Source organism: Plasmodium falciparum, assembly GCF_000002765.6.
Source record: "Plasmodium falciparum 3D7 genome assembly, chromosome: 13".
NCBI classification, from domain to species: Eukaryota; Apicomplexa; class Aconoidasida; order Haemosporida; family Plasmodiidae; genus Plasmodium; species Plasmodium falciparum.
In genome coordinates, this window is record NC_004331.3 from 2457501 (window position 1) to 2481797 (window position 24297).

General features: G+C 21.4%; 7 protein-coding genes across 8 annotated transcripts in view; 4 read left to right on the forward strand and 3 right to left on the reverse strand.

Moving 5' to 3' along the window:
- Window positions 1-3924, forward strand: part of PF3D7_1361200 (conserved Plasmodium protein, unknown function) — a gene marked incomplete at both ends in the record, with an annotated part of 6164 nt that extends 2240 nt beyond the window's left edge. Inside the window, 6 exons of the mRNA XM_001350287.1 lie at window positions 1-2245; window positions 2326-2379; window positions 2518-2607; window positions 2699-2797; window positions 2972-3075; window positions 3378-3924. The exon at window positions 1-2245 is cut by the window's left edge and continues 2240 nt beyond it. Of these exons, the coding sequence (XP_001350323.1) occupies window positions 1-2245; window positions 2326-2379; window positions 2518-2607; window positions 2699-2797; window positions 2972-3075; window positions 3378-3924 (3139 nt within the window). The remainder of the gene's footprint in view (window positions 2246-2325; window positions 2380-2517; window positions 2608-2698; window positions 2798-2971; window positions 3076-3377) is intronic.
- Window positions 3925-4568: 644 nt separating this feature from the next.
- PF3D7_1361300 (conserved Plasmodium protein, unknown function) lies at window positions 4569-6284 on the forward strand (the record flags this gene model as incomplete). Its single annotated transcript, XM_002809048.1, has 10 exons — window positions 4569-4694; window positions 4837-4900; window positions 4994-5059; window positions 5146-5187; window positions 5273-5311; window positions 5418-5462; window positions 5610-5694; window positions 5801-5906; window positions 6030-6150; window positions 6262-6284. 10 exons carry the CDS (start codon window positions 4569-4571, stop codon window positions 6282-6284), a joined length of 717 nt encoding a protein of 238 aa, XP_002809094.1.
- A 350-nt stretch (window positions 6285-6634) lies between these two features.
- PF3D7_1361400 (actin-depolymerizing factor 2) lies at window positions 6635-7218 on the reverse strand (the record flags this gene model as incomplete). Its single annotated transcript, XM_001350289.1, has 2 exons — window positions 6635-6849; window positions 7002-7218. The coding sequence occupies 2 exons, from the start codon at window positions 7216-7218 to the stop codon at window positions 6635-6637; spliced, it is 432 nt and encodes a 143-aa protein (XP_001350325.1).
- Window positions 7219-7990: 772 nt separating this feature from the next.
- PF3D7_1361500.1 (PH domain-containing protein, putative) lies at window positions 7991-10482 on the reverse strand (the record flags this gene model as incomplete). Of its 2 annotated transcripts, XM_002809049.1 has the most annotated exons (12): window positions 7991-8079; window positions 8233-8281; window positions 8424-8473; window positions 8584-8711; window positions 8848-8909; window positions 9021-9141; window positions 9287-9462; window positions 9587-9681; window positions 9791-9839; window positions 9933-10097; window positions 10228-10287; window positions 10426-10482. In XM_002809049.1, the coding sequence occupies 12 exons, from the start codon at window positions 10480-10482 to the stop codon at window positions 7991-7993; spliced, it is 1101 nt and encodes a 366-aa protein (XP_002809095.1). The 2 variants fall into 2 exon arrangements, with proteins under 2 accessions (XP_002809095.1, XP_024329030.1); XM_024473250.1 differs by lacking the exons at window positions 7991-8079; window positions 8233-8281; window positions 8424-8473; ... (3 more) ...; window positions 9287-9462; window positions 9791-9839 and having other exon boundaries at window positions 9628-9681.
- A 1144-nt stretch (window positions 10483-11626) lies between these two features.
- On the reverse strand, window positions 11627-12040 carry PF3D7_1361600 (Fe-S assembly protein IscX, putative; the record flags this gene model as incomplete). The annotated part of the gene is made up of 1 exon (XM_001350291.1): window positions 11627-12040. One exon carries the CDS (start codon window positions 12038-12040, stop codon window positions 11627-11629), a length of 414 nt encoding a protein of 137 aa, XP_001350327.1.
- A 1431-nt stretch (window positions 12041-13471) lies between these two features.
- Window positions 13472-14293, forward strand: PF3D7_1361700 (cytochrome c oxidase subunit 2, putative; the record flags this gene model as incomplete). Its single annotated transcript, XM_001350292.1, has 2 exons — window positions 13472-14103; window positions 14239-14293. 2 exons carry the CDS (start codon window positions 13472-13474, stop codon window positions 14291-14293), a joined length of 687 nt encoding a protein of 228 aa, XP_001350328.1.
- A 1736-nt stretch (window positions 14294-16029) lies between these two features.
- Window positions 16030-24126, forward strand: PF3D7_1361800 (glideosome-associated connector; the record flags this gene model as incomplete). Its single annotated transcript, XM_024473251.1, has 2 exons — window positions 16030-16045; window positions 16325-24126. The coding sequence occupies 2 exons, from the start codon at window positions 16030-16032 to the stop codon at window positions 24124-24126; spliced, it is 7818 nt and encodes a 2605-aa protein (XP_024328980.1).
- Window positions 24127-24297: the final 171 nt, after the last annotated feature.

A 24297-nucleotide genomic window follows, 5' to 3' on the forward strand; every position in this document is an offset into this window, starting at 1 on the left:
TGATAATAATAATAAAAATGATGATAATAATAATAATAATAATAAAAATGTTGATGGTAATAATAATAATAATAATAATATCAATTCTAACGATAAAGAGGTTCTAATGAATGGTATGTTACTTTCAGATAAATCTACATTAAATTCGAATAAACAAATAGACAATACTCTTATTAATAATATAAATAGCGGTTTTAATAATATTATAAAAAACATGAGTATTGATGATAATACTATAAGAAGTATTATGGACAATATAGAAAATATTACAAAGGGGAAAAAGAAGGGAAGAAAAAAAAAACAAACATTAGAAAATAATGGTGATAACATTAAAGAAGATATAAAAAGTAGTAAAAAGGACAAGAAAAAGGATAATATTAATGATAATAATAATGATAATAATAATGATAATAATAATGATAATAATAATGATAATAATAATGATAATAATAATGATAATAATAATGATAATAATAATAATAATAACAATAATAACAATAATAACAATAATAACAATAATAACAATCATAACAATCATAATGATAATAAAAATAATCAGGGTGATTCAAAAAATGAACAAGAAAAGAAAAAAAAAACCAGACAATATAGAAAGAAAAGTAAAATAACAAACGATGATAATAATGAAAAGATAAAACAAGATAATATAAATTCCAACAATCCAAAAAATGATTTAAAAAACAATGAAATTATATGTAGTGAAGAGAAAAATATGAAAGAGGATAACATTCCTGATGATACACATTATAAAGAAAAAAGAAGAAATACTTTTAATTTATTTAACTTAGATGAAGGTACTATAAACATGGATCTATTCAATTTGTCGTTGTTAGAAAATGATGATGCCTTAAATAAAAAGGAAAATGATATGGTATCAAAATCGAATATACCTTCCTCCTTTTCATCACCCCCCAAAGAAACTAATAATAAAAATGACATAGACAAAGAACAAAGTGACAAACATAATAATGTTCAAGAGTTTCAGAATTTAAATATGAACAATGAAAAATCAAAAGATTTGTATTTTAATAAGAATGATATCGATAATAATGATAATAAAGATAAAATAATAAATGAAACAAGCTCAGGAACATTTATGCAGAACCTAAAGGAAACGTTTTATGAAAAGACAAAAGCAATGTTTTCGAATTTATTATCCGATACAAAAATAAGTAAAGATGACGAATTAAATAATGAGGTAGATCAAAATTGTGTAAAAACATCAAGTGGTATATTAAATAAGGAAGAAAATAATAAAAAGGAAGACGATGAAAAACATTTTGATGATAACACAAATGAACAAAAAAAAAATGTGGACAATGGGGAATATAACGAAATGACTGCAGAACCAGGAAGAAAAAAGAGAAAAAAGGATGTGCTAGAAAGGAAGAAAAAAAATCTGAATAAAGAAATTATAAAGAGTGAAAAACGAATACGAAAATATAGGACTAAAAAAATGTTATTGAAGGAGGCTATGGAAAAAGGTATATCCAACAATATTGTTGAAAGTAATATAACAGCAAATAATAATAATGATAATAATAAAAATAATGATAATGATAATAATAATAATAATAATGATAATATTATTAATAATAATAATAATAATGGTGATATGTTTTCTAATTCGTATGATAATTCATATATTAAGGAAAATAAATATAATAAGAAATTGTGCTTCCCACAAAATAATTTATTAAGTGATTTCAGGAGTGAACCAATAATAATACAACAAGATAAAAGAAAAATAATAAAAATAAATACCATAAATAAAATAAAAAGAAAATATAAGAAATTCCGTTTCTGTATAAATAAAGTTTTTAAAAAAAAAAGTATAAATGATATTATTGCATTAAATGAAAACATACATAAAAATAAAGATTTATTAACTCTATTTAAAAAGAAAGATCTTGCTAATTTAAAGAAAAAAAATTTATCTTTTTTTATGGATACATTAAAACTTGAAAAAATTGATATGTTAATAATGAAGAGAATACAAATGTGTTTAGAAAAAATCAAAAATACTCTCCTTCTTACATGTACAATTAATAATGTTCAAGAAATTGTGAACATTTTGAAAAAGGCTTTTGAAAAGAGGTTATATTTAATGTGGCCTCTAATTGAATTTTCTAACAAATATAGATTAGATCAGTATTTTCATTTACTTGGTAAAAATAAAAATCATATCAACTCGTCTTTTAAGGATACAAAGCTTTTCGTTCATCAGGTAAAATAAATAAATAAATAAATATATATATATATATATGAATATATATATGAATATATGTGTTTATTTTATTTTTTTAGAATATAAGCTCATTAATCCTATATTTTAATCAACGATCTATGGACGACAAATGGGTAATGAATAATATGTGAATATATATAAAGGAGTGAATGTGTATATATTTCTTTTTTATATACAGTCTCTTGATTGTACAATATATTTATTATATATATATATATTTATTTATTTGTTGTATAATTAAAAATTTGAAGGTCGAATATTTGAAAAGTCAAATGAAACCAAAACGTCGGAGGAGGAAAACAAAAATGAAGGAGCAATTTTTGGAAGACAAACCAATAGATGTAATAACAAAAAATAAAAATAGAATGAAAAAGAATATATGTGAATATATTTTTATATTATTATATTTATTTTTTTTCTTTATTATTGTAGTACTTGAATACTATGAACAGTCAGCATTCGAACAATTTTATTGGGGAAAATTTTAGCGAAATTGAGACTGTGGAATCTAAGGCCAACGAATACGCATTTGTAATTTTGAAAAATGAAAAAATTGAAAAATTGAAAAATTGAAAAATTGAAAAATTGAAAAATATATACGTGCATATATATTTATACATATAATTTTATATATACACATACATACATATATATATATATATATATATATATATATATATTTTTTTTCTGTGGAATAATATATAGGTTGGTTATAATCAAAAGAGGTTGTTAACCCAAATAACACCATATGATTATAGAGTTGTTTTAAATTCCAATTTTTGTAATAAATTTTTTACCCCGAATTGGAGGTATATAAAATAAATATTTATTTAACACAAAAAATAAAATAAAAATAAAAATAAAAATAAAAATAAAAATAAAAATAAAGACAATACATATATAAAAATATATATATATATATATATATATTTATTTATTTATTTATTTATGTTTTAAATTTATATATTAATTTTTGCTGTTTTAAATATTACATTATAAGTACAAGAATAAATACACACGCTTGTTCGCATTAACACTCATTTAAAGTTTTACTTATTTGTTCATAATGTTTTTTTTTTTTTTTTCTTTTTCTTTTTTTTTTTTTTTAAAGAGAGCAACAAAGCATTTTTATAGACAATCTTCATTTCGATATGGTACCCGACACTGATGAAATAAAAAAACATTTTGAGAATGTGTACATAAGATATATGGAATATGATGAGGAGAAATTAAGAAGCAAATCAGATACTAAATCTAAAGAGCACAAAAAAAAAGATAAAAAATATAAAATGTTATTTAAAAAAAAAGAAGGAAAAGGTAAACCTGGAAGGAAAAAAAAAATAAAATTGGAAATTGAAAATGTGTCTAACGAAATAAAAATTAAAAAACCCAGAAAAAAATATGAAAGAGTGAAACCAAGAAAAAGTAAGAATGCTATGATGAATGAAGAAAAAAGTGGAAATTCTGAGAAGCAAATAAATAATGTATTAAATGTTACAAATATTGAAAATAAACATAAATCTAAAAAAGGAAGAAAACCAAAAGAAAGTAATTTGAATAATTTAAATATTAATGAAGATATAAATGTCGCCAAAGCTAGTCCTGATACCTTACATAGAGCATCCTTAGAATTTATGAATCCTAATTTATTTACATAAATGAAAGAAAATGTAGAATTAGAAATAAATGAAGAAATGATATTATTACACAAATGATCAATTTTTTTTAATGTAAACAAAATAATAATTTTGATTATCACACATATATATATATATATGTGTGTGTGTGTGTGTATGTATTTTTTTTTTTTTTTTTTTTTTTTTTTTGGTTCTTTTAATATATTTGTAATATTATTATGTTGTTTTTGCTATATATATATATATTTATACCACAAAAATAAATGCAAATTTTTTTTTCTTTTTTTGTGTATTAATTAAAAGATAAATATATATTAAACCTCAATCGTTAGTAATAAATGTAATATATATATATATTAGATGAGTTATACTTATGGAATATCCTTTTTCTCAAATATTAAAATCAATATTAATAATGAGTTATGTACATACATATTTTAAGATTTTAATATTGCTCATGTTAATATTTGTTAATTATAAATATTCTTTTGAATAATTTTTATCTTATAATTTTTGACAAACATATGTATAAAATATATACATAATATATATATAAATAAAATATTTTTGTGAATATATCAATTTAATTTATTGTACTTGTTTGTTTTTTTATTTAATAAATATATATATATCCAATTATCTTTTCCAAAAATAACTGTTCCATAATGTATGAAAATAAAATAGTACCTCTTCAAATGGATAGACGAAAATACTTACAGAGTTGTGTTGAAAATATGTCTATAACCTTTGTGTTATTTGGTACTATAAATATTTTCTTTAATTTATTGATAGTAATTATAATAGGAACATATTTAAAACAAAATATTATATATATATATATATATATATATATATATATATCCCAAAGATAAAATTATAAGACATATATATATATATATATACAAATATATATACCTATTGTATTTTCATTAGAACCTTATAAATATAGGAAGAATAAATTACGAGCATTTTTTTAAATTATTTTCCATTACCTCTGGTTAATATATGAAGAAAATTTTATATATACATATATATATATATATATATATATATATATATATTTATTTTTTTATTTGTCAATTCATTTTAGGGTTATGGATTGTAATAATTTTAGTACAAATTACAAGTTACTTATTTTCGTCAGGATTTTTTGAAAGTAAGATGGTTAATTATTTATGTAAACTTGTGAATGTATAAAAATGTTGTCATTTATAAAATTGAGCATTCTTTTGATTTTGATAGATTTGGCTACTATATTTTTACATGACAATGAAAGGAATAAGGGTTTATAAAAAAAAAAAAAATAAATAATAAAATAAAATATTATGTTCTTTATATTTTATATAACATGGTAGGATTAATTTATTAGGTGATATCTGGAATATTAAAAGCATTGGGATGTTCTTAAGTACACAAGGAAATATATTCATAAATATGAATATAAATAAATAAATATATATATATATATATATATATATATTTATTTATTATACTACTTCCTCTTTTATGTACAGTTAACATTATAACACTTGGATGGTTGTCCATTTTTTCCTTCTATGGTACCAAAAAGAAAAATATAAAAAAAATTAAAAAATATAAAGAAATGATTGAATATATTGCTCCATATGAATTCATGTAAAATATAACACAACATATATATATATATATATATGTGTGTGTGATTTATTTTTTTTAATTTTTATTAGGAATATTTTCATATATAATAAATAGCTTCGATTTAATAAATAATTTTATGCTTTCCACAACTATTTTAAATTTTTCAGTAAATTTGTAAGAAGAAACATATATATTTTATAAATATATATATATATATATATATATATATTATTATTATGTTTATATAATTATTCATTCGCATAATATTTTTCTTTTTTAGACTTTTCGTCCTTAACCAATTTTTATATTTTTTGTTCAAAGTTCATGAAATTAGAAATATAGAATTCCATAATTGCTTGATACATTTCTTACCTGGATTTTCTAGAGTAAAATATATATAAAAAAAAAAAAAAAGAAAAAAAAAAAATCCAAGAAAATATAATTTATCGCTGTCATAAAAAAGATAAACATCATTCTTTAAATATATATAAATATTTTTAATTTTTAAGATGTTAGAATCCATCGTTTTAACAGTAAAATCTAAAATAATGGACAATTTATCAAAAAATAAGAATTTTGTGAAGGCTAAAAATAAAAAACGATTTATAGACCATAACTCCTATCCATACGGTGACCAATAAGGAAAATAAATTGATTACAATAAGAAATTAGTATGTATATTATTATATTCTTTTAAATGTATCTTTTTATTTTTTTTTTTTTTTTGCCTTATATTTTTAGAGAACTTGTTCTTAATTAATTAAAAATAATAAAGAAATGAATAATATATTGAGAAATATACAAATTGTTTAATCATTTCGTTGTTGGCACTTTTTAAATTACGACAAAAAAAAAAAATGAAATATAAAATAAAAAGTAAAATTAAATATGTATATCTGTAATTCTATTGGAGGTCTATGTGTGTGTGTTTTTTTTTTTTTTTTTTTTTTTTTTTTTTTTTCTTCTTTATTTAAATTACATAACACCATTTCTTATCCATTGTGATTTTTTAACACATCCAATATTATCTTATGTGAATAATATTTGTGGTTAACAGCAGAATAATATATGATAATTTTTTTTTGTGAGAATATATTTTTATTTAAATATACATTTATGTGTTTAATATTATAGTTCTTAACTCATCTTCAAAATCCTCTAGATCACATGTAATTTCTAAGCTTTTAAAAATACCATTAATTTTACGAACAAGATATTCTTTAGACGATGCGTATAACATCTTTTCTTTTGATTTTGCTAAGTCAGGTGACCAAAAAATAAAATATATTCTATTTCTTAAAACACCTTCAGGTGTAGGAATAGGCATATCTACAAAAAAAGTAAATGATATTATACAAGAGTCGTAAAATGTATGAGAGGTTTTATATTTATAGAGATATAACAAAAAGATTAAATATGAAACGAAAATAATAAAAATAAATAAATAAATATATTATATATATATATAATATATTATATACCTGCAATTATATATCTACATTCTGTTGTTTTTAAATTATTCCTTATATCAATTATAATATCTTTATAAGATTTCAATGAATTATCTTGTTCTAAAAAATCCACAATAACTTCTTCATAATTTTCTATACGATATATTATATATTTGTGTATATGCTTAATCTTTAGTTTGTTAAATTCATAAACACATTCATCTGAAACCTTGACCCCAGATACCATTTTTTTAAAATTGTGTTAATAAATAAGTATATATATATATATAATAATTATTATTATTATATGTTTTTTATTATTTTTTGTGTATTATATCTATTCAGTATGATGAAATTGTGTATTCCTTAATATTTGTTAGCTATATAATTATAATGGTCCTTTCAATTTAAAAAAAAAAAAAAGAAGAAAAAATTTAAACACTCACAGTTATGAAAATATTGACACTATATATATAATATATATATATATATACATATGTGAGACAATAACTTCTTTTATAATATTAGATATTTTTGAATTTTCAAAATAGAGTTGAATGCACACATACAAATTTTTAGTTTTATATAATATGAATAAATAAATATAAAATAATAATAATAATTAATTTTTTTTTTTTTTATCATTATATGAACACTAGCAAACATTATATATTAATATGAATGTTTATGAAGAAGCGTAATATATAGACTGTATATATCATATGGTATTAAAAAAGAAGAAAAAAAAAATGTATCCTCATATATAAGAACATATAAAGTACAATATATATATATATATATAATTTAATTTTATAAAAAAAATATATTGTGAATTCCTTTTATTATTTTACTTTTGGGCAAACGATTTTATACGTATATAATACGATATGTATTATACATCTCTCTCTCTCTCTGTATATATATATATATATATATATATAATGTGTATAAAAAAGACATTTATATTATATTATATTAAAATATATTGAATCTAATTTTTCTTTCTAAGAATATATAATCTATAAACTGAAATCTATAAGAAGTTCATTATTTAATTGACATCCTGATTGTAACTTAATTTTGTCTTCTAGTTTTTCAGAAAAATTACCTAATAAAATTTAATTGAAATTTTTTTTTTTTTTTTTAAATATATAAGAATGATAATAAAAAGATCTAATATAGATCTATACATATGTTTTATTATATTAAAATAAAGTATTTCAATAATTTATACGTTCATTAAAATTCATTTTATACATACTTGGAAATATATAACTACAACATGTGTCCTCAGGTATAACACCCATTACCTTTAAATGAAATATTTAAATAAATAAATAAATATATATATATATATATATATATATATATATATATATATACATATATGTATATTTTTTTTTTTTTTTTTTTTTTTTTTTTTTTTTTTTTTTTCCTTTGGAATAATTATACCTTCCAGCACTCTCCTATGAGTTCCGAACAGAAATACCCACTACTATCATCTAAGATAAGAAAAGATATAAAAACATATATTTATTTTTATATATGTTAAATAAATATTATATGAAATGGTTTATATCATTTATTTTATGCTATATAAAATTTGTTATACCAAATTGAGGTGCTATAAAATCTATTATTTTCAAGCTATATTTTTTTCCTATGGCATCTTTTAAAAAACTTAATAATTTTTGTAGGTTTTCTTCTGAATTATCCCACGTTAATCTTCTCAAAGTAAGTCTGAATATAATATAATATAATATAATATAATATAGTATAATATATATATATATATATATATATATATATATATATATATATTTATTTATTTATTCAATCATTTTAAAATAAAAAGTAATATTAAAAAATCAAGAACCTGCTATATATTTCATTCCATTTATTTTCTTTAAATAGTTTCCAAGGTGTCAAGATTATACCCTACATAAGTCATATATAAATATAAACACACACATATATATATATATATATATATATATATATATATATATATATATATATATTTTAATAATATGTTTTTTCTTCTCTAACAGTATTTGAGAGGGCCTCTAATATGAATAAGTTATTTCTATCATTTCTTAAGATCATGCCTATGTGGTCATATTCACCACGCGTAAAAATTCTTTGTAATCTAGCAACTGTCACATCAGACCTTGAAGAAACATATAAAAAAAAAAAAAAAAATAAAATAAAATAAAATAAAAATAAAAACCATTGAAGTATATATAAGAAAAATATAATTGCATATATGTGGAAAAGAATAATTTAATATACATTTTTATAAATTTTATATTTACCTAAATAAAACTATATCACCTGTATCGGCTATAGATTCAAAAACGTCAACTGATATTCTATGTATTTTCCAGAAATTACAATCAGTAAAAATAAATTCTGGTTGATTCAACACCTTCTTGTGACATAGCGCATTGTTTAATAATTGGTACCAGTTATATATTTCTGTATCATCACCCTAAAAAAAAAAAAAAAAAAAAAAAAAAAAACTCATGGAGGTATAATATTATATTATATCATATTATATCATATTATACCATATTATATCATATTATACCATATTATATCATATATCTATGTACCTTTAAGTGGAATTTAATATCGGTATTTTTAGGGTTTAAAGTTAAATATGATTGGATTTTTTTATGATTTTTATTTTCTCGTGATTGAATGCAATCTGTAAGATATAAAAGAGAATAATAAGTACATCATTAATATATATATATATATATATATATATATGTATGTATTTTTTTTTTTTTTTTTTTTTTTTTTTTTTTAATGACATAAGAAACAATCATCAGTTTTAGTCTTCGCGGTACTCCCATTTTCGTACTAAAATACAACATGTTAAGAAATGAAAAAAAAAAAAAAATATATATATATATATTTATTTATTTATTTATTTTCTTATTTGTGTATACTTACATATAGATTCATATTAATGATATCTAGATCCAAGACTCCAGAAGGTCTTAAACTTTTTTCATTCTTATAGTAATATAATTTATTATTTCTCAAGACAAACCATCTTTTTTTAAAACCGCACCAAGAATTGGAAAATTTCTTCGACAAATATCCTTCCTTATGATACTAATAAAGAAAGGAAAAAGAATGATAAGAAAAATATATAAAATAAAAGAATAATTTCATGTTATCATCAAAATATATATATATATATATATTTATATACAAATTTATCAAAATATCATATTAATTATACTGGTGAAATGTTAGGACATGTCGAACATAAAAGAAAATCATCCCGAAAATCTAAATGATCCTATGTCCAGGAAAATCAAAAATAATATAAAATATATATATATATATATATATATATATATATATATATAAATTGAAAGAAAAAAAAAAATTAGCTATCTATTTTGAAAAAAAATATATTAATAAAATAAAACACCACCTTATCATATATTTCGCATGGAATATTATTGCACTCGTGTTCTTCTGTTTTTTCCATCTATTTATAAAAAAATTATGATTAAAGAAAAACTAAAGAGTTCTGTTCATATCTCTTTGGACAACAATATAAAATATTTCTCCTATTAAAATATCTTTCTAAATTAATAAATTAAATCAAATATATAAATAAATAAATATATATATATATATATATATATATATATATATATATATATATATTTTTAATCTTGCAAACAAATTTAAGTATATATACCAAGTTTATTATTTTTTTTTTTAGAAATTTATTATAATACAATACTATTAATATATTTAATTAAGAGTTAAAATAATATATTTATTAAGGTGTACAAAAATTATGTTGCATCTAAATTGTAGTTGTACACCTTAATCTTATTACGTGTCTATTTTATATAAAAATGTGTCGAACGTAATAAACTATAACAATAATATATTTTTTAATATATAAAAATAAATAAATAAATAAAAAAATAAAATAAATAAATACAATTTTACATAAAAAAATAATATTATTTTTTTATTTATTTATTCATTTATTGTTTCATTTTATTATTATTATTTTTTTTTTTTATTTTGTTATTATTTTTTTTTTTTTTTTTTTTTTTTTGGTTATTATTTTTTTTTTATTTATTTTTTGGTTCTTTCCCTTTTTTCCATGCAATAATTTTGCAATGGTATTACACGCACATTACTATTAAATAATATATATATATATTATATATATATATTTATGGAACAATTTGAACAAATTATATATAATAATTTCTTATAATTCTATTTTTTTTTATTATTTTTAAAATTACGTTTTCAATTAAAAATTTTTTTTTTTTTTTTATATGTGTCATTTCTATAAACATATATAGTTTGATATTTACACATTTATTAATTTTTATATAATATGAAAACTAATTACGGATGTAACAACCTTTTACAATTTTTTTTTTTGCATTTTATGAAATATAGAAATTCTATAAACAAGTAGTAAACTGAATATTATATTATACAAAAAAAAAAAAAAAAAAAGAAAGAAAAAAAAGAAAAAAAAAAAAAAAAAAATAAAATAAAATGAAGAAAAATATGAAAAATACAAAATATAAAGTATAAAATTAGAAGTATAAAATCTATAATAAATATTTTAAAAGGAATTTTTCATTTTAATACGTTTAATCATTCTCTTCATTATATTTTTCTAGCCAATTCATTTGAATATTTTCTAAAACACCTTCGTTACAATGTCCATTTAATTGTCGTTTATTTTTTTTTACAACAGTGTCTATTATCATATTTTCTAGTTGTTCAAATCTTAACGTTAGAGGATCTATATTTCTATATTCCTCAAAAAGCATATCAGCTATATCTTCTGCATTTTCCCAATGTAAAGGTAATTTATTTATATTACTATCATTATTACTAAAGTATCTTTTATTTCTAGGTGGAAATTTTAATAAAATCGATGAAATCTGAAAATTATTTTTATAACAATATGTTACCTTTCTATAAGTTTTGAAGAAAAAGTTGAAAATTCTACCATTCTTTAAAGCAAAATGTGAATATTTCTTTATATTTCCTGATATCATTTTCTTTTAAACATATATATATATATATATATATATATATATATATATATAACTTATTAATATAAAAAAAAAAATATAAATATATATATCTTATTTTAGACTAATATAATGTTCCATTAATTAAATATATAAATAAAAAATAGGAGGAATAATTTTATAAATATGGACTCAAAATTTTTAAGAAATATATGTTCCACATTTATTTTTCTTAATATTCCATTTTTTAAATGCTTCATATATATATATATATATATATATATATATATATATATATATTATATGAATATATAATTATTTAATCTATTATAATAAAATCTGTATCATATGAGAAAATAACTATTATCATTATATGTGTAAGAAATGCCCCATAATATATATATATATATATATATATATATTTAATTAATGTGTAAAATTATATATAATAATTTAAAATATATAATAATAATAATAATATTTTAGGCAAATAACAATATATAAATAAATATTATATATATAGATATATATATTTATATATTTGAATTATATGAAATGTTTTTCATTAATATAATATTTTAACCATTTATAAAATGAACATACAAATTATTATATATATGTTGAAAAATATATGATGCCAATAAAACTTTATAAATGTTTGTAATATATACAAAGAATAAATAAATATATATATATATATAATATATATATATATTGGGATAATATTTCTGTTAATTATTGTTTGCACAATATTTCTTCACATTATGTATAATTACAAAGAAATGAAAAGAAATTATCATACACATTTAGAAATAGTTTTATTTTGTATATTCTATTAAAACCATATTAAAAAATTATAAATATTACATATATATATATATATATAATTATAGAATAGGCTATTATATTTTTATATAAATGGTGAAAGCGGAATAATTTTTGAAAAACGAAATACATACACCCCAAGAGGAAACATAAAATTATTTTGTAAAAAAATAAAAATATACATATATATATTATATGCCATTTTTTTATAAGATATTTTTTGCTTTTATTTTTATTTTTTTTGTTAAAAAATGTTGAATGGATGTGTGAAGAAAAATATTTTGTATATCTGAATATATAAAAAATGGATATATTTTTTATTATATCTTTATATATTTTATTTAATATATAAACTGATTTTATTTTTAATTTAATAATATTTTGCCATATTCATCCCTAAAATAAAAATAAATAAGTAAACATATATATATATATATGTAGATTTTTTACAAAATTTTAATTGTAATTTTATAACAGAATACAAATGTGAATATATTTTATTTATTTTATTTTATTTTATTTTTTTTTTTTTTTTTGGAAGGTCTGAAAAGTTTTGTAATTTTAATTTTTTTAACAATTTTTCCAAAATCGTTTGGGCATCATTTATTATGTTTCTTTTAATCATATAAAATGTTTAAGTTTAATTCTAAATTATATATTGGATTAAGAAATATTAATCAAATAATTAATAAGAAAAATGTGAATTATATAAAGCCAAATGTATTGGGCAATATGCCATTTAAATACAAAGAATTCGCAACAGTAAACAAAAGTGATCATAGTGATAAAATAAAAAAGACTAATAACAATGCCCATACAAAAAATAACCATGAACATGAATCACATACGAAAGGATTTTATCACCATATAGATCATCATCATGGTGATCCACGTGCTCATTTAAATGAAGATGGTACAAGAAAACCAGAATATGATTTCAATAATTTTCATTGGGATGATTATTGGGCTAATACACCTAAACAAAATATTGTAATTGTAAATGGACAGAAAATGATAAAAGGAGATGAAACCAAACCAATGGAATACTTATTTAACGTTAGTCAACAGAATATACCATTTTGGGCAAGAACAAGATTAAATGTATGGGGAAATTATAATATGGTATTAAAAGTGGAATTTTTATTTTTTTGGATTCCAACTCTTATTATTTTTAGTATTGCTATTCCATGTTTTACTATGTTATATATGTTAGATGAAATAGTTCACACAACTATGACTGTAAAGGTTATTGGAAGACAATGGTAATATTTTAATTGAAAATATAAAATCATAATAAATTTTTAAAATAAAAAAAGAAATGAAAAATATTACATATACATATATATATATATATATATATATATATATGCGATGTATTTATTTTAAAATTTTTATAGGTATTGGATTTATGAAGTTGAATCACCTCCGGATGATGATGACAACCACGAATAAATTAAAATATAGAAATTTTTCTTTTTCTTTTTTTTTATGTCCTTTGTGTAATATTTGGACAAATGTGTTTATAAAGAACAGTTATTTATTTTTTATATATACATTTTAAAATGTATTATATAATATTTAAGTCATTAATATTTTACTATAATTATTAATATATATATATATATATATAACACATGTGTATAATATTCATACATTTACATTTGTATAAAAAATTCTATTTTCTTCATTTGGATCATATATATATAAATTTTTTTTTGTATGAATAATTTTCTTTTAAAACAAATGCTATTTTTCCTCCTTTATGAAAAATATATTTTTATTTTTCTTAATATAACAACAGATGATTGAGAAAAAATTATACGGAAAAAAAGATAAAAACCTTTCAAATAATTTCGGTTAATTTTTAGTTGTAAAATAACAACTGAACAGGAATTTATTTTATTTTTATATGAAATTGGACAAAACATTTTTTTATTTTATAAAAGTATAAATATATATTAAAATATATATATATATATTAAATATACACTTATTAATATATATATATATATATATATATATTATAAATATATTACATTTTTGTCTTTTTATGTGTGTATAAATGTATAATATTAATAAAAAAGAAAAAAAAAAAAAAAAAAAAAGTAAAAATTACAAAAATGCATGTACTATTCATATTTTTATGTTATAATAGCTATTTAAAAAAAAAAAAAAAAAAAAAAAAAGTAAAAAAAGACTGTTTTCAAACTTCATTGAATATGTAAATGCACACCAAAAAAAAAAAAAAAAAAAAAAAAAAAAAAAAAAAAAATCAAATTAAAATAAAATAAAATAAAATAAAATAAAATAATATATAAAGTAAAAATAATTTGAAAATTATATATATTCTGAAAATAAGAAAAAAAAATTTTGTCTCTTTATTTTTTCATTTATATGAAGATATATATATATTTATAATATATATATTTTTTATATTTTTCCTGTTTTTGAAAACTTTGTATATTGTATATATATTTACCTATATACATATATATATTTATATATACAAATATATTTTATATATTATATATATTTAAATTTATTAACACATACAAATGTGTATATATATATTTATATTTTCGAAATAGTTTTTTTTTACTTTTTTTTTATTTTATTTTATGTTATTTGTTTTAAACATATATTATATACATTTGTTCTTTATTTTTATTTTTACATGTATATAATATTTTTTGTTTTGTTTGTTTTTATATTATTTTACAACTGTATGTTGATATTTTTTTATTTTAATACAAAATTTCCAATTTATCATTAGTTAAATTATTAATAAAAGGAATAATTGTACATAATGATTATACGTTCGTTTTTTCCTTTTAATTTTGTTTACTTTTATTTATGTCTTATAATATACAACAAGTAAAAGTTCACTGTGTGCATTAAAAAAAAAAAAAAAAAAAAAAAAAAAAAAATAGGATAAAGAATTAATCAACAATTATTGTAACTGTTTTATTATTTTATTTTTTTTAAGATAAATTCTTATTAATTAAATGTCTTTTTTTTTTTTTTTTTTTAGTAAATATTAATAGGAATTTCATAAAAAAAAAATTGAATTATATTTATGTTATTTTTTTTCTGCGGCATATATAAAAATATTTTATATAAGTGTTACCGCAATTATTTTTTTTCTTTTTTTTTTTTTTTTTTTTTTCTAATACACTCTTTTAAAGAAAATGCCGAAGATACAAGGTAAAAAATATATAAAAAAAGATAAAAATAAAATAAACTTTTGTATGTATATAAGATACATCTACCTATTGAACATTATGGAGAAATGAATACTTATTTTGTTTGTTCTTTTTTCATAAAAATGAATATATATATATATATATATATATATATATATATATATATGTGTGATATATAAATATTCTGATATAAAATAAATAGTGTTATTTTGTTCATTTATTATAAAGCAAAACGGTTATTTATATGTATTCCTTTTTATATTTTTTTAATTATTTATAGTTAAAAGAGGAGGAGATCCTGGAGTCAGCACTGCGGTGTCCTCCATAATGCAACATGAAAATTTTAAACGTATGTTAATGTTTGGATTAAGATCTTTGTCTGATTTTTGTAATCCTACATCAAAAGCATACAAAGAAAATGCATCAGATGCTTTAGATAGAGGTGTAGTAGTGTCTATAAAAAATGCAGTTATTAATTATAAGGATGATGACGATATTTTGTTTTGTTCAAGTAGAGTGTTATTATCCATGTCTGATTATTGTATGAGTGAAAAGGATACCAATGCTCTAAAAAAATTGATTACGGATGGTGGTGTAGATGGTATTGTAGAGATCGTCAAAAGTTTTCCTTCAGATCCAGATACGTTAAAAAATTGTATGGCTTTTATTAAAAACATGAATGATTCTAATTATCAAATTGAAGGAAGAGAAGTAGGCATTGCTTTATTAAATGTTTTTACATCGAAAACATATACCAATAAGTTGACTAATGGAATAGTTTTAGCCTTGTGTATTATATCGAAATCTACCTCTGGATCGAAAGGCTTAAATGATGAAGGTGCACATCATAAATTATTGGATTATTGTTTAAATATTAATTCTTTAAATGATGATACTGCTGAAATTGTTGAATCCGTTTTTGATATAATCAAAAATATGTCTTCAAATGGATATGTAGATCCAACTATTATCGAAAAGTCGGTTATAATTTTAGATAAATTTAAGTCATATCCCAGAGTAATTTCCAAAGGAAGTGATGCTATGAAATGTGCTGTAGGACCAGAAGAATTATCAAAATGTTTAAATGTTTTAAAAAAATCAGCACAAGGTTCAAAAGAGCAAGATGCTGCATTAGAATTATTAAGTTCACTTTCTTATATTTCATCAATAACAGACAAGGTGGTTGAATCTGGAGGAATACCTGTTCTTATAGAATTAATTAATAGTGGTTTACAACAATATGAAAGTAATCCTGAAAAAATATCTAGGCTAGTTGCAGGTGCATCTAGAATGTTAGGAAGAATATCAAATAATCCCCCACATGCAGCTATTGTAGTTGAATATGGAGGTATTGCAACCCTTTGTACTGCTATATCTTATTTTCCTAATGATGTTGAATGTTCTAAAGCAATTTGTAATGCTTTGACACCATTTGTATCTAGATCAAATTATGTTTCTGAAATAAATAATTATTCTTTGTTTGCATCATTACTTCCTATTTTATATGCATCTTTAGAATCAGTAGAATTAGCAAAAGCTAGTATGGAATGTATTGCATCTGCTTCCATGATTAATGAATTCCATGAACAAATGGTAAATAACCAAGCAATTGAAATTTTATCAACATGTGTTCAGTATCATTTAACTGAAATGGATTATCTTTTAAATTGTTTCACAGCTTATTTTAGATTATCAGATTATATAACAACTGTGGAACCTATAAATCAATATGGAGGTGTAGATGGTATTGCAAATGCATTACTAGCAGTAAGCAGTAATAGTAAAATAGTAGAAATAGGATTAAAATTAATTAATAAAATGTTAACTACCTCTGATTCTGTAAATTATTTAAGTAATAAACAAATAGTAGATTCAGTATTAACAGTAATGTTAGAAAATGAAAATAAGGAAGTCATAATTCAAGAAGGAACAAAGATTATGGAAAAACTAGCAACCGAAAGTGATTGCCAAAGGCATATAACAAATTTAGAAACAATTTTTAATTCATCTGAAACCAATCAAGAAGAAGCATATAAAACATTAGCTGCCATTTCAGGTTTATCAAGAATAGAATCATTAAAAAATATATTAGAATCTAAAGGAGCAGATACCTCCATTTTTAATGGTATTAAAATATGGATTGAATCTGCTAGATTTATTGAACAAACTAAATTAATTAAAGCTGGTTTAAAAACTATTAAAACATTAAAATTAAATGCATCAGCTACATTACATGACGTTTTAGGATCCATTGTTGATTTAATGTGTCTTTCTCAAGTAAAAAGAATAGCCGAATCTGATGAACCTGATGAAAATATATTGATAACATCTGCCGAATGTATTAATTATTTAACTGAAGTAAACAAAATAAATAGTGCCGAAATTGTGGAAGCATGTTTAGAAAATATATTTAAATTAATGAAAAAATATTCTGAATCTCGTTTAACCCAAATTAATTTGATATCAGCTATGAATAATATACTTTTAAGTAGTAATAAAATCGGTGTAGATATATTAATTAATAAAGGATACATAAAGCATATTATTACATATCTTCAGAAAGTTCCTATGTATGTTGATGTACAAATAATAGGATTTACTGTTTTGGCTAATTTGGTTAAAATTAGTCCCGATTCTGTAGAGGGTATAAAAAAATTAAATGCTTTGATTCCATTACAAACTGCTTTACGAACACATGCAAAGAATATGAAATTAAAAACTACGTGTGCTCCTTTGTTATCAGTATTAATGCCATTAGATTCTTTAACAAATGAAATTCAAGATATAATAAAATTATGTAATAAATCTATGAATGATAAAAATTTATCCAAATTACATGAATATTTAGTTGCTTTAAATGAATTATTATTAACACCCGAAGCATGCAAAATAGCATCTCGTTCTAATATAGGAGAATTTTTTAATGACCTAACAGCTTGGTTAAAAAAAAATCCAACTGTATATGATTCGTCAAGTAAGGATGATTATGAAATATCAGGAAGAAGTTTATTTGATGCAGTTATATCTGAAATTGCACATGCTTCTACAAATATATCACAAACAAGACTTGGATTAGTACATTTAACTAAATGTAATATGGTATCTTCCTTGGTACAGTTACATGATATATTAAAACTTCCTGGTGACAATTACACCGAAGAAGCTGTTTCGAATATATTAGAAGCTTTAAGTTTATTATTGAAATATGATATTACAAATGCTGAAATTGGATTTAATTCAGGTTTAATTAAAAAACTATGTGCAGGTATTAATTATTTTTCACATTCCGATTCAGTAATAAATAAAACCTTTGGTTGTTTGGCATGTATGTGTACAAGTAAGAACCGTGTAGGTCAATTAATTAGTTGCCCCGAATACGAAGGTCTTATAAAATTAATAGTAGAATTAATAGGTGATTCAGAAAAGAACAAACTTTCAAGAGGTAGTGCAATTAAGGCTGTATATGAGTTATTAAAAACAGAGGATGAAGATATAATAAAAGATATATCATGTAAGACATCTATTGTTGATAATTTATATAAAATTATGGGAGAATATCAAGCTGATTTATCTATTGTACAAGATTGTTCCAGATGTTTAGCAATAATAGTAGATTATGTTAATATAGAAGAAATTATGAAAGTTGATAAATATACACCCATGAAGGTTTTATTAGAATGCTTAAATAAAAGTAAGAATGATGAGTTAACCGTTTTAGAAATGTTAACTGTATTAGTAAAATTATGTAATAGTGATGACAAAATGAAATTAAAAGAATTGGGTGCAATTGATGTTATTTCTGATATTACAATGATTCATAGTGAAAATGAGGAAATTTCTAGATTAGGAGGAGTGATGTATTCTTATATGGGAGCTGATGAACAAGTCAAGAAACTAATGAAATTAATATTAAATGTGAAGAAAGAAGATAGTGATGCCGTACAAAAAATTGATAATTTTACTAGTAAGTTAGAAATGTTTTTAAGAGCTCCTTTGGAAAATCCTTCAGATGCTTTACAATATACTGAAGTCACTTTACAAGTATTAAATTCTTATTTAGCATCTGAAGTAGATAATAGTTCACTTCAAACAAATATAGCATTAGTTACGAAAAGATTGGTTGATCGTGTGAAACATGATTCTGAAGATCCCTTGGGATCCTGGGCAGTTGCATCAGCAGGAACCTTGAATCAGTATATAGATATGATATCTAATAAGATTGGTTTATCTAATTTTAAGTTTGTATCCCCTGTGTATGGTGTATTGGCTGCTTGTGTTATGAATCCATATACCAAACAATTGGTTATGGATAAATTGCCACTTTTAATAGATAATACTTATGAAATTTTGGAACAAAATAAGAATAGGCCTTCTGTGGTACAGGGTGTGTTTGAATTTTTAGAGCAAGTAGTAAATGATGAGGAAGGTTCTAAATTACTTTATAAGAAATATAATGGTTCTATGGGTAATTTGATTGATCAAACTATAACTGTTATGAATTTGAATAGAGCAAATGATAGTGTATATTTACCAGGTATTAAATTATTGTCAGCGATATGTCAGACTGCTAGTGTTTCTGGCTATGGGAATGATATGAATACTTCTAATATTATTGAATCATGTGAATTATTGTTAAATTTAGGTTCTGAGAAAGATCGAACTGTTGAATTTTTAAATTTGATTGATACGATGATATTGGGTAATTTATTGGATGAAAAAGTGGCTTCCGAAGCATTAAAAAAGATAAATAGTTTAGTAGCTGAAGAAAATTTATCAAAATATACAGAAGAAAATAGAGTTGAAATAATAAAATCATATGCAGGTTTGGTTAAAGATTGTGCCGCAACTGGATTATTTGCTCACATTCGTGGTATTGAAAAAGTTGAAATTTTAAACAATTTAGGAAAATGTATGGAATATGAACAGAATGATGAGGTTACTATCGCTGTATTGGATGCATTAAGTCAGATAAGTGAATCTGATCCAAGCATTGCTACAAAAATATTAACATCTTCTTTACCAATAATTATGGAGAACAATCGTGATAATATATTAAATGATGCAGCAACAGCAGAGGCTTTCTTGCAAGCATTACAGAATTTAGTGTTGCATGAAGGTGTTGGTCGACAACTTATTAACAATACAGAATTGCAGAATTTATTAAAAGATTTAGAACAAGCTCTTGATGAAAGGAAGGAAGAGTTGGGAAATGATTATGTAGAAGACATGAAGCTTAAAATTTCTAATATATGTAATGCCATAAATGGTGATAAGCCTAAAGAAAAGAAATGTAAGGACGTGTATGATGTATTAACAGATTATAAGAAAAGCAATCTGATTATTGATGTGTTACAAGAGCCATCTTTAGAAGAAGATATGGATTTTGTATTAGAACGATTAAAGGTATATAATCAAGATAATTTATTACCAACAACAGATACAGGTACAGATAATTCTTATGGTCATATGGCTATTGAAATGTTTTGTGAAAATGAGGTAAATATAAATGAGCTTATAAAGAGAAATTTTCATGTTAGCGCTTTCTATGCTTTATCAAAACAAAGTAATCAAAATGTAATACATTATTCTTGTCGATCTATATGTGCTTTTACAAAAAACCCTAAGGGTTTAGAAGCGGTAAAGGATATCAAGGACTTTGCGAATATTATAAGTAAATCTGTTGGTGATTTGAGTAAAGAGAATACCTTGGATAAAGAAATCAAGGAAGACTTTTTAATACATCGTGTATTATTAATAGATAGAACTGCTCATAATAGAAATGTGTATGATAAGACAAATGCTGTACATTATTTAATAGATATATGGAACCAATATGATAATGGTGATTATTCTGTTTTATTATTAAGACATGTATTTCGTTCCATGAGAAAAATAGTATCTGATGCACATGTACAAACCTTATTGAAGGCGGGTGTATTAGTTCGATTGATTAATATTATAAATGATATTGAAACGGATAAAATAATATTCCCTGATGTTTTATTTTTAATTGGAAGTTTGTCGGTTGTTAAAGAAATAAAGATTCAAATTGGTGAATTGAAGGGTATAGATGCATGTGTCAATTTATTATTAAGATCGATAAATGTTGAAAAGATGGAGCCTACCATAACAAACTGTTGTTTGGCTTTAGCAAATATGTGTATAGATCACAAAGGCAATTCTAGTATCTTTTGTAATTTGAAAGGTCCTGATGTAAATGTGAAGATCTTAAAGTTATATAGATCTAATTTTGATGTAACCAATGGAGCATCTGTTTTACTTTGTAACATCTTATTTAGAAATGAAGAAATGAAGAAACAATATGGAATTAATGGTGCGCCAGCTGAATTAGTAGAATGTTTAAAAAGTTATGATGGTAGTGATGATAAGAATGCAGTAAGATGTATCGAAAGTTTATTTAAAGCTATTTCTAATTTATCTTTATATACAGTAAATGTAAAATATTTCTTGGAAGCACAAATACAGGTGTCTTATGAATCATGGTTAAGAAATTTAAATGAATCCTTTCCAGATGCACAACTTGAAACTGGTTTACGTACATTATCTAATTTGGTTATGGAAAATGATGAAGAAAATATGAAGAATTTTGGAGTTACATTAATTCCAGTATTAAATGTATTAAAGCAAAACAGAGAGGATACCAAAGTCATTTTCTTATTATTAGATATATTGTGTTCATTATGTCGTTTAAATGCTAATGCTAAAATATTTGCTGAAAATAATGGAATAGAAACAACTATAAACGTGATACAGTTATATGATTATGACATAAACTTATTATCATTGGCAATACATTTATTAAGTAACCAATGTAAGATAGAATCTAGTTTACCTTTATTAGTAAATGCAGATGCATTTTCTATCTTGATTAGTTGTATGGAGGCTGAAGCGGATGAATTTGAGATGACTGAGTTGGTTGTATCTTCCTTAAGATGTGTTCGACGTTTAATACAATCTGAGGAATTGGCTTATGAATTTTGTAATTGTGGTGGTGTTCCATCGATGGCAAATATTATATGTAAATCCATTAAGAAATCTATTGTAATGTTAGAAGTATTACGTGTTTTATTATGTGTATTATACTATACGCAAAATGTAGAAGGAGTAACAAATGAATATCCAGAAGAAGAAGAAGAATTATATAATGCTCGTTTGGGTGGATGGTATAATATAAGTATGGACAAAGAAATGATAGATTCGATAATTCAAGCAGTTTTGACTTGTGCATATGATGTGAATCATCAAAAGCAATTACGTTTACAAAAGGTGTCTCTTGGTTTATTGGCATATTTTGCTTATCACCGATTAGGTATTATATCTATGACGGCCTCTGGTTTTGATAGTTTAACAAGAGAGTTATTAAATAATTTTGGAGGAGATGCGGTTATTATGCAATTGTTAGCTATATGTATAGACAACATAGCAATGTATTCTGTAGAGGTATATGATACAACGATTACTAGGGATATAATAAAATGTTTCAAGTCTGCTTTATCAAAAATGAATAATAAAAAAGAAGATAAGCAATTATGGCAAAAGGTGCAACTTACTTTAGAAGCCATGAATTCGGCCGATGATCCATTGGAAGCATTTAAAAATACTTTATTAATATTTGATTTTAATTTATCTGAATTTGATAAGGATCCATATATAAATGGTGTGCATGATTTAGCATCTAATATAAAGGATTGTTTAAGAAAAGGAGGTCACAGTAAAATATATTATCAAAGTGATCAAAGGTTATTATTTAAATGGAAAGCAAGCCAAGATCTAAATACATTAGAATGGACAATAGGAGATGATACAGAACGTGTATTTAAAATATCGGTTGTGCGAATAAAAAATATATCAAAAGGATTATCTCATCCAATATTAATATCTGCAAATAAGAGGGAGCCAAGAAAGGTGAGTGCAAAAGTTACCTTATGTATATATGGACCACCTACTGAGGATTTCCCAGAAGGTTTGGAGTTGCCTATAAAAACGAAAACACAGAAGGAAAGAGACGCCTTTGTGGATCTAATAGTATTGTGGCGTGACGCTGCAAGTTATAACTATTAAGATTGGAAAAAAAAAAAAAAAAAAAAAAAATATATATATATATATATATATATATATATACATATATATATTCCTGTGTGTATTCATATAAAAGTAGAAGCATCTACATTTTTAAGTTTTATTCATACACATTTAAAATTTGCATGTTTGTTAATTGTTTATATTTTTGTT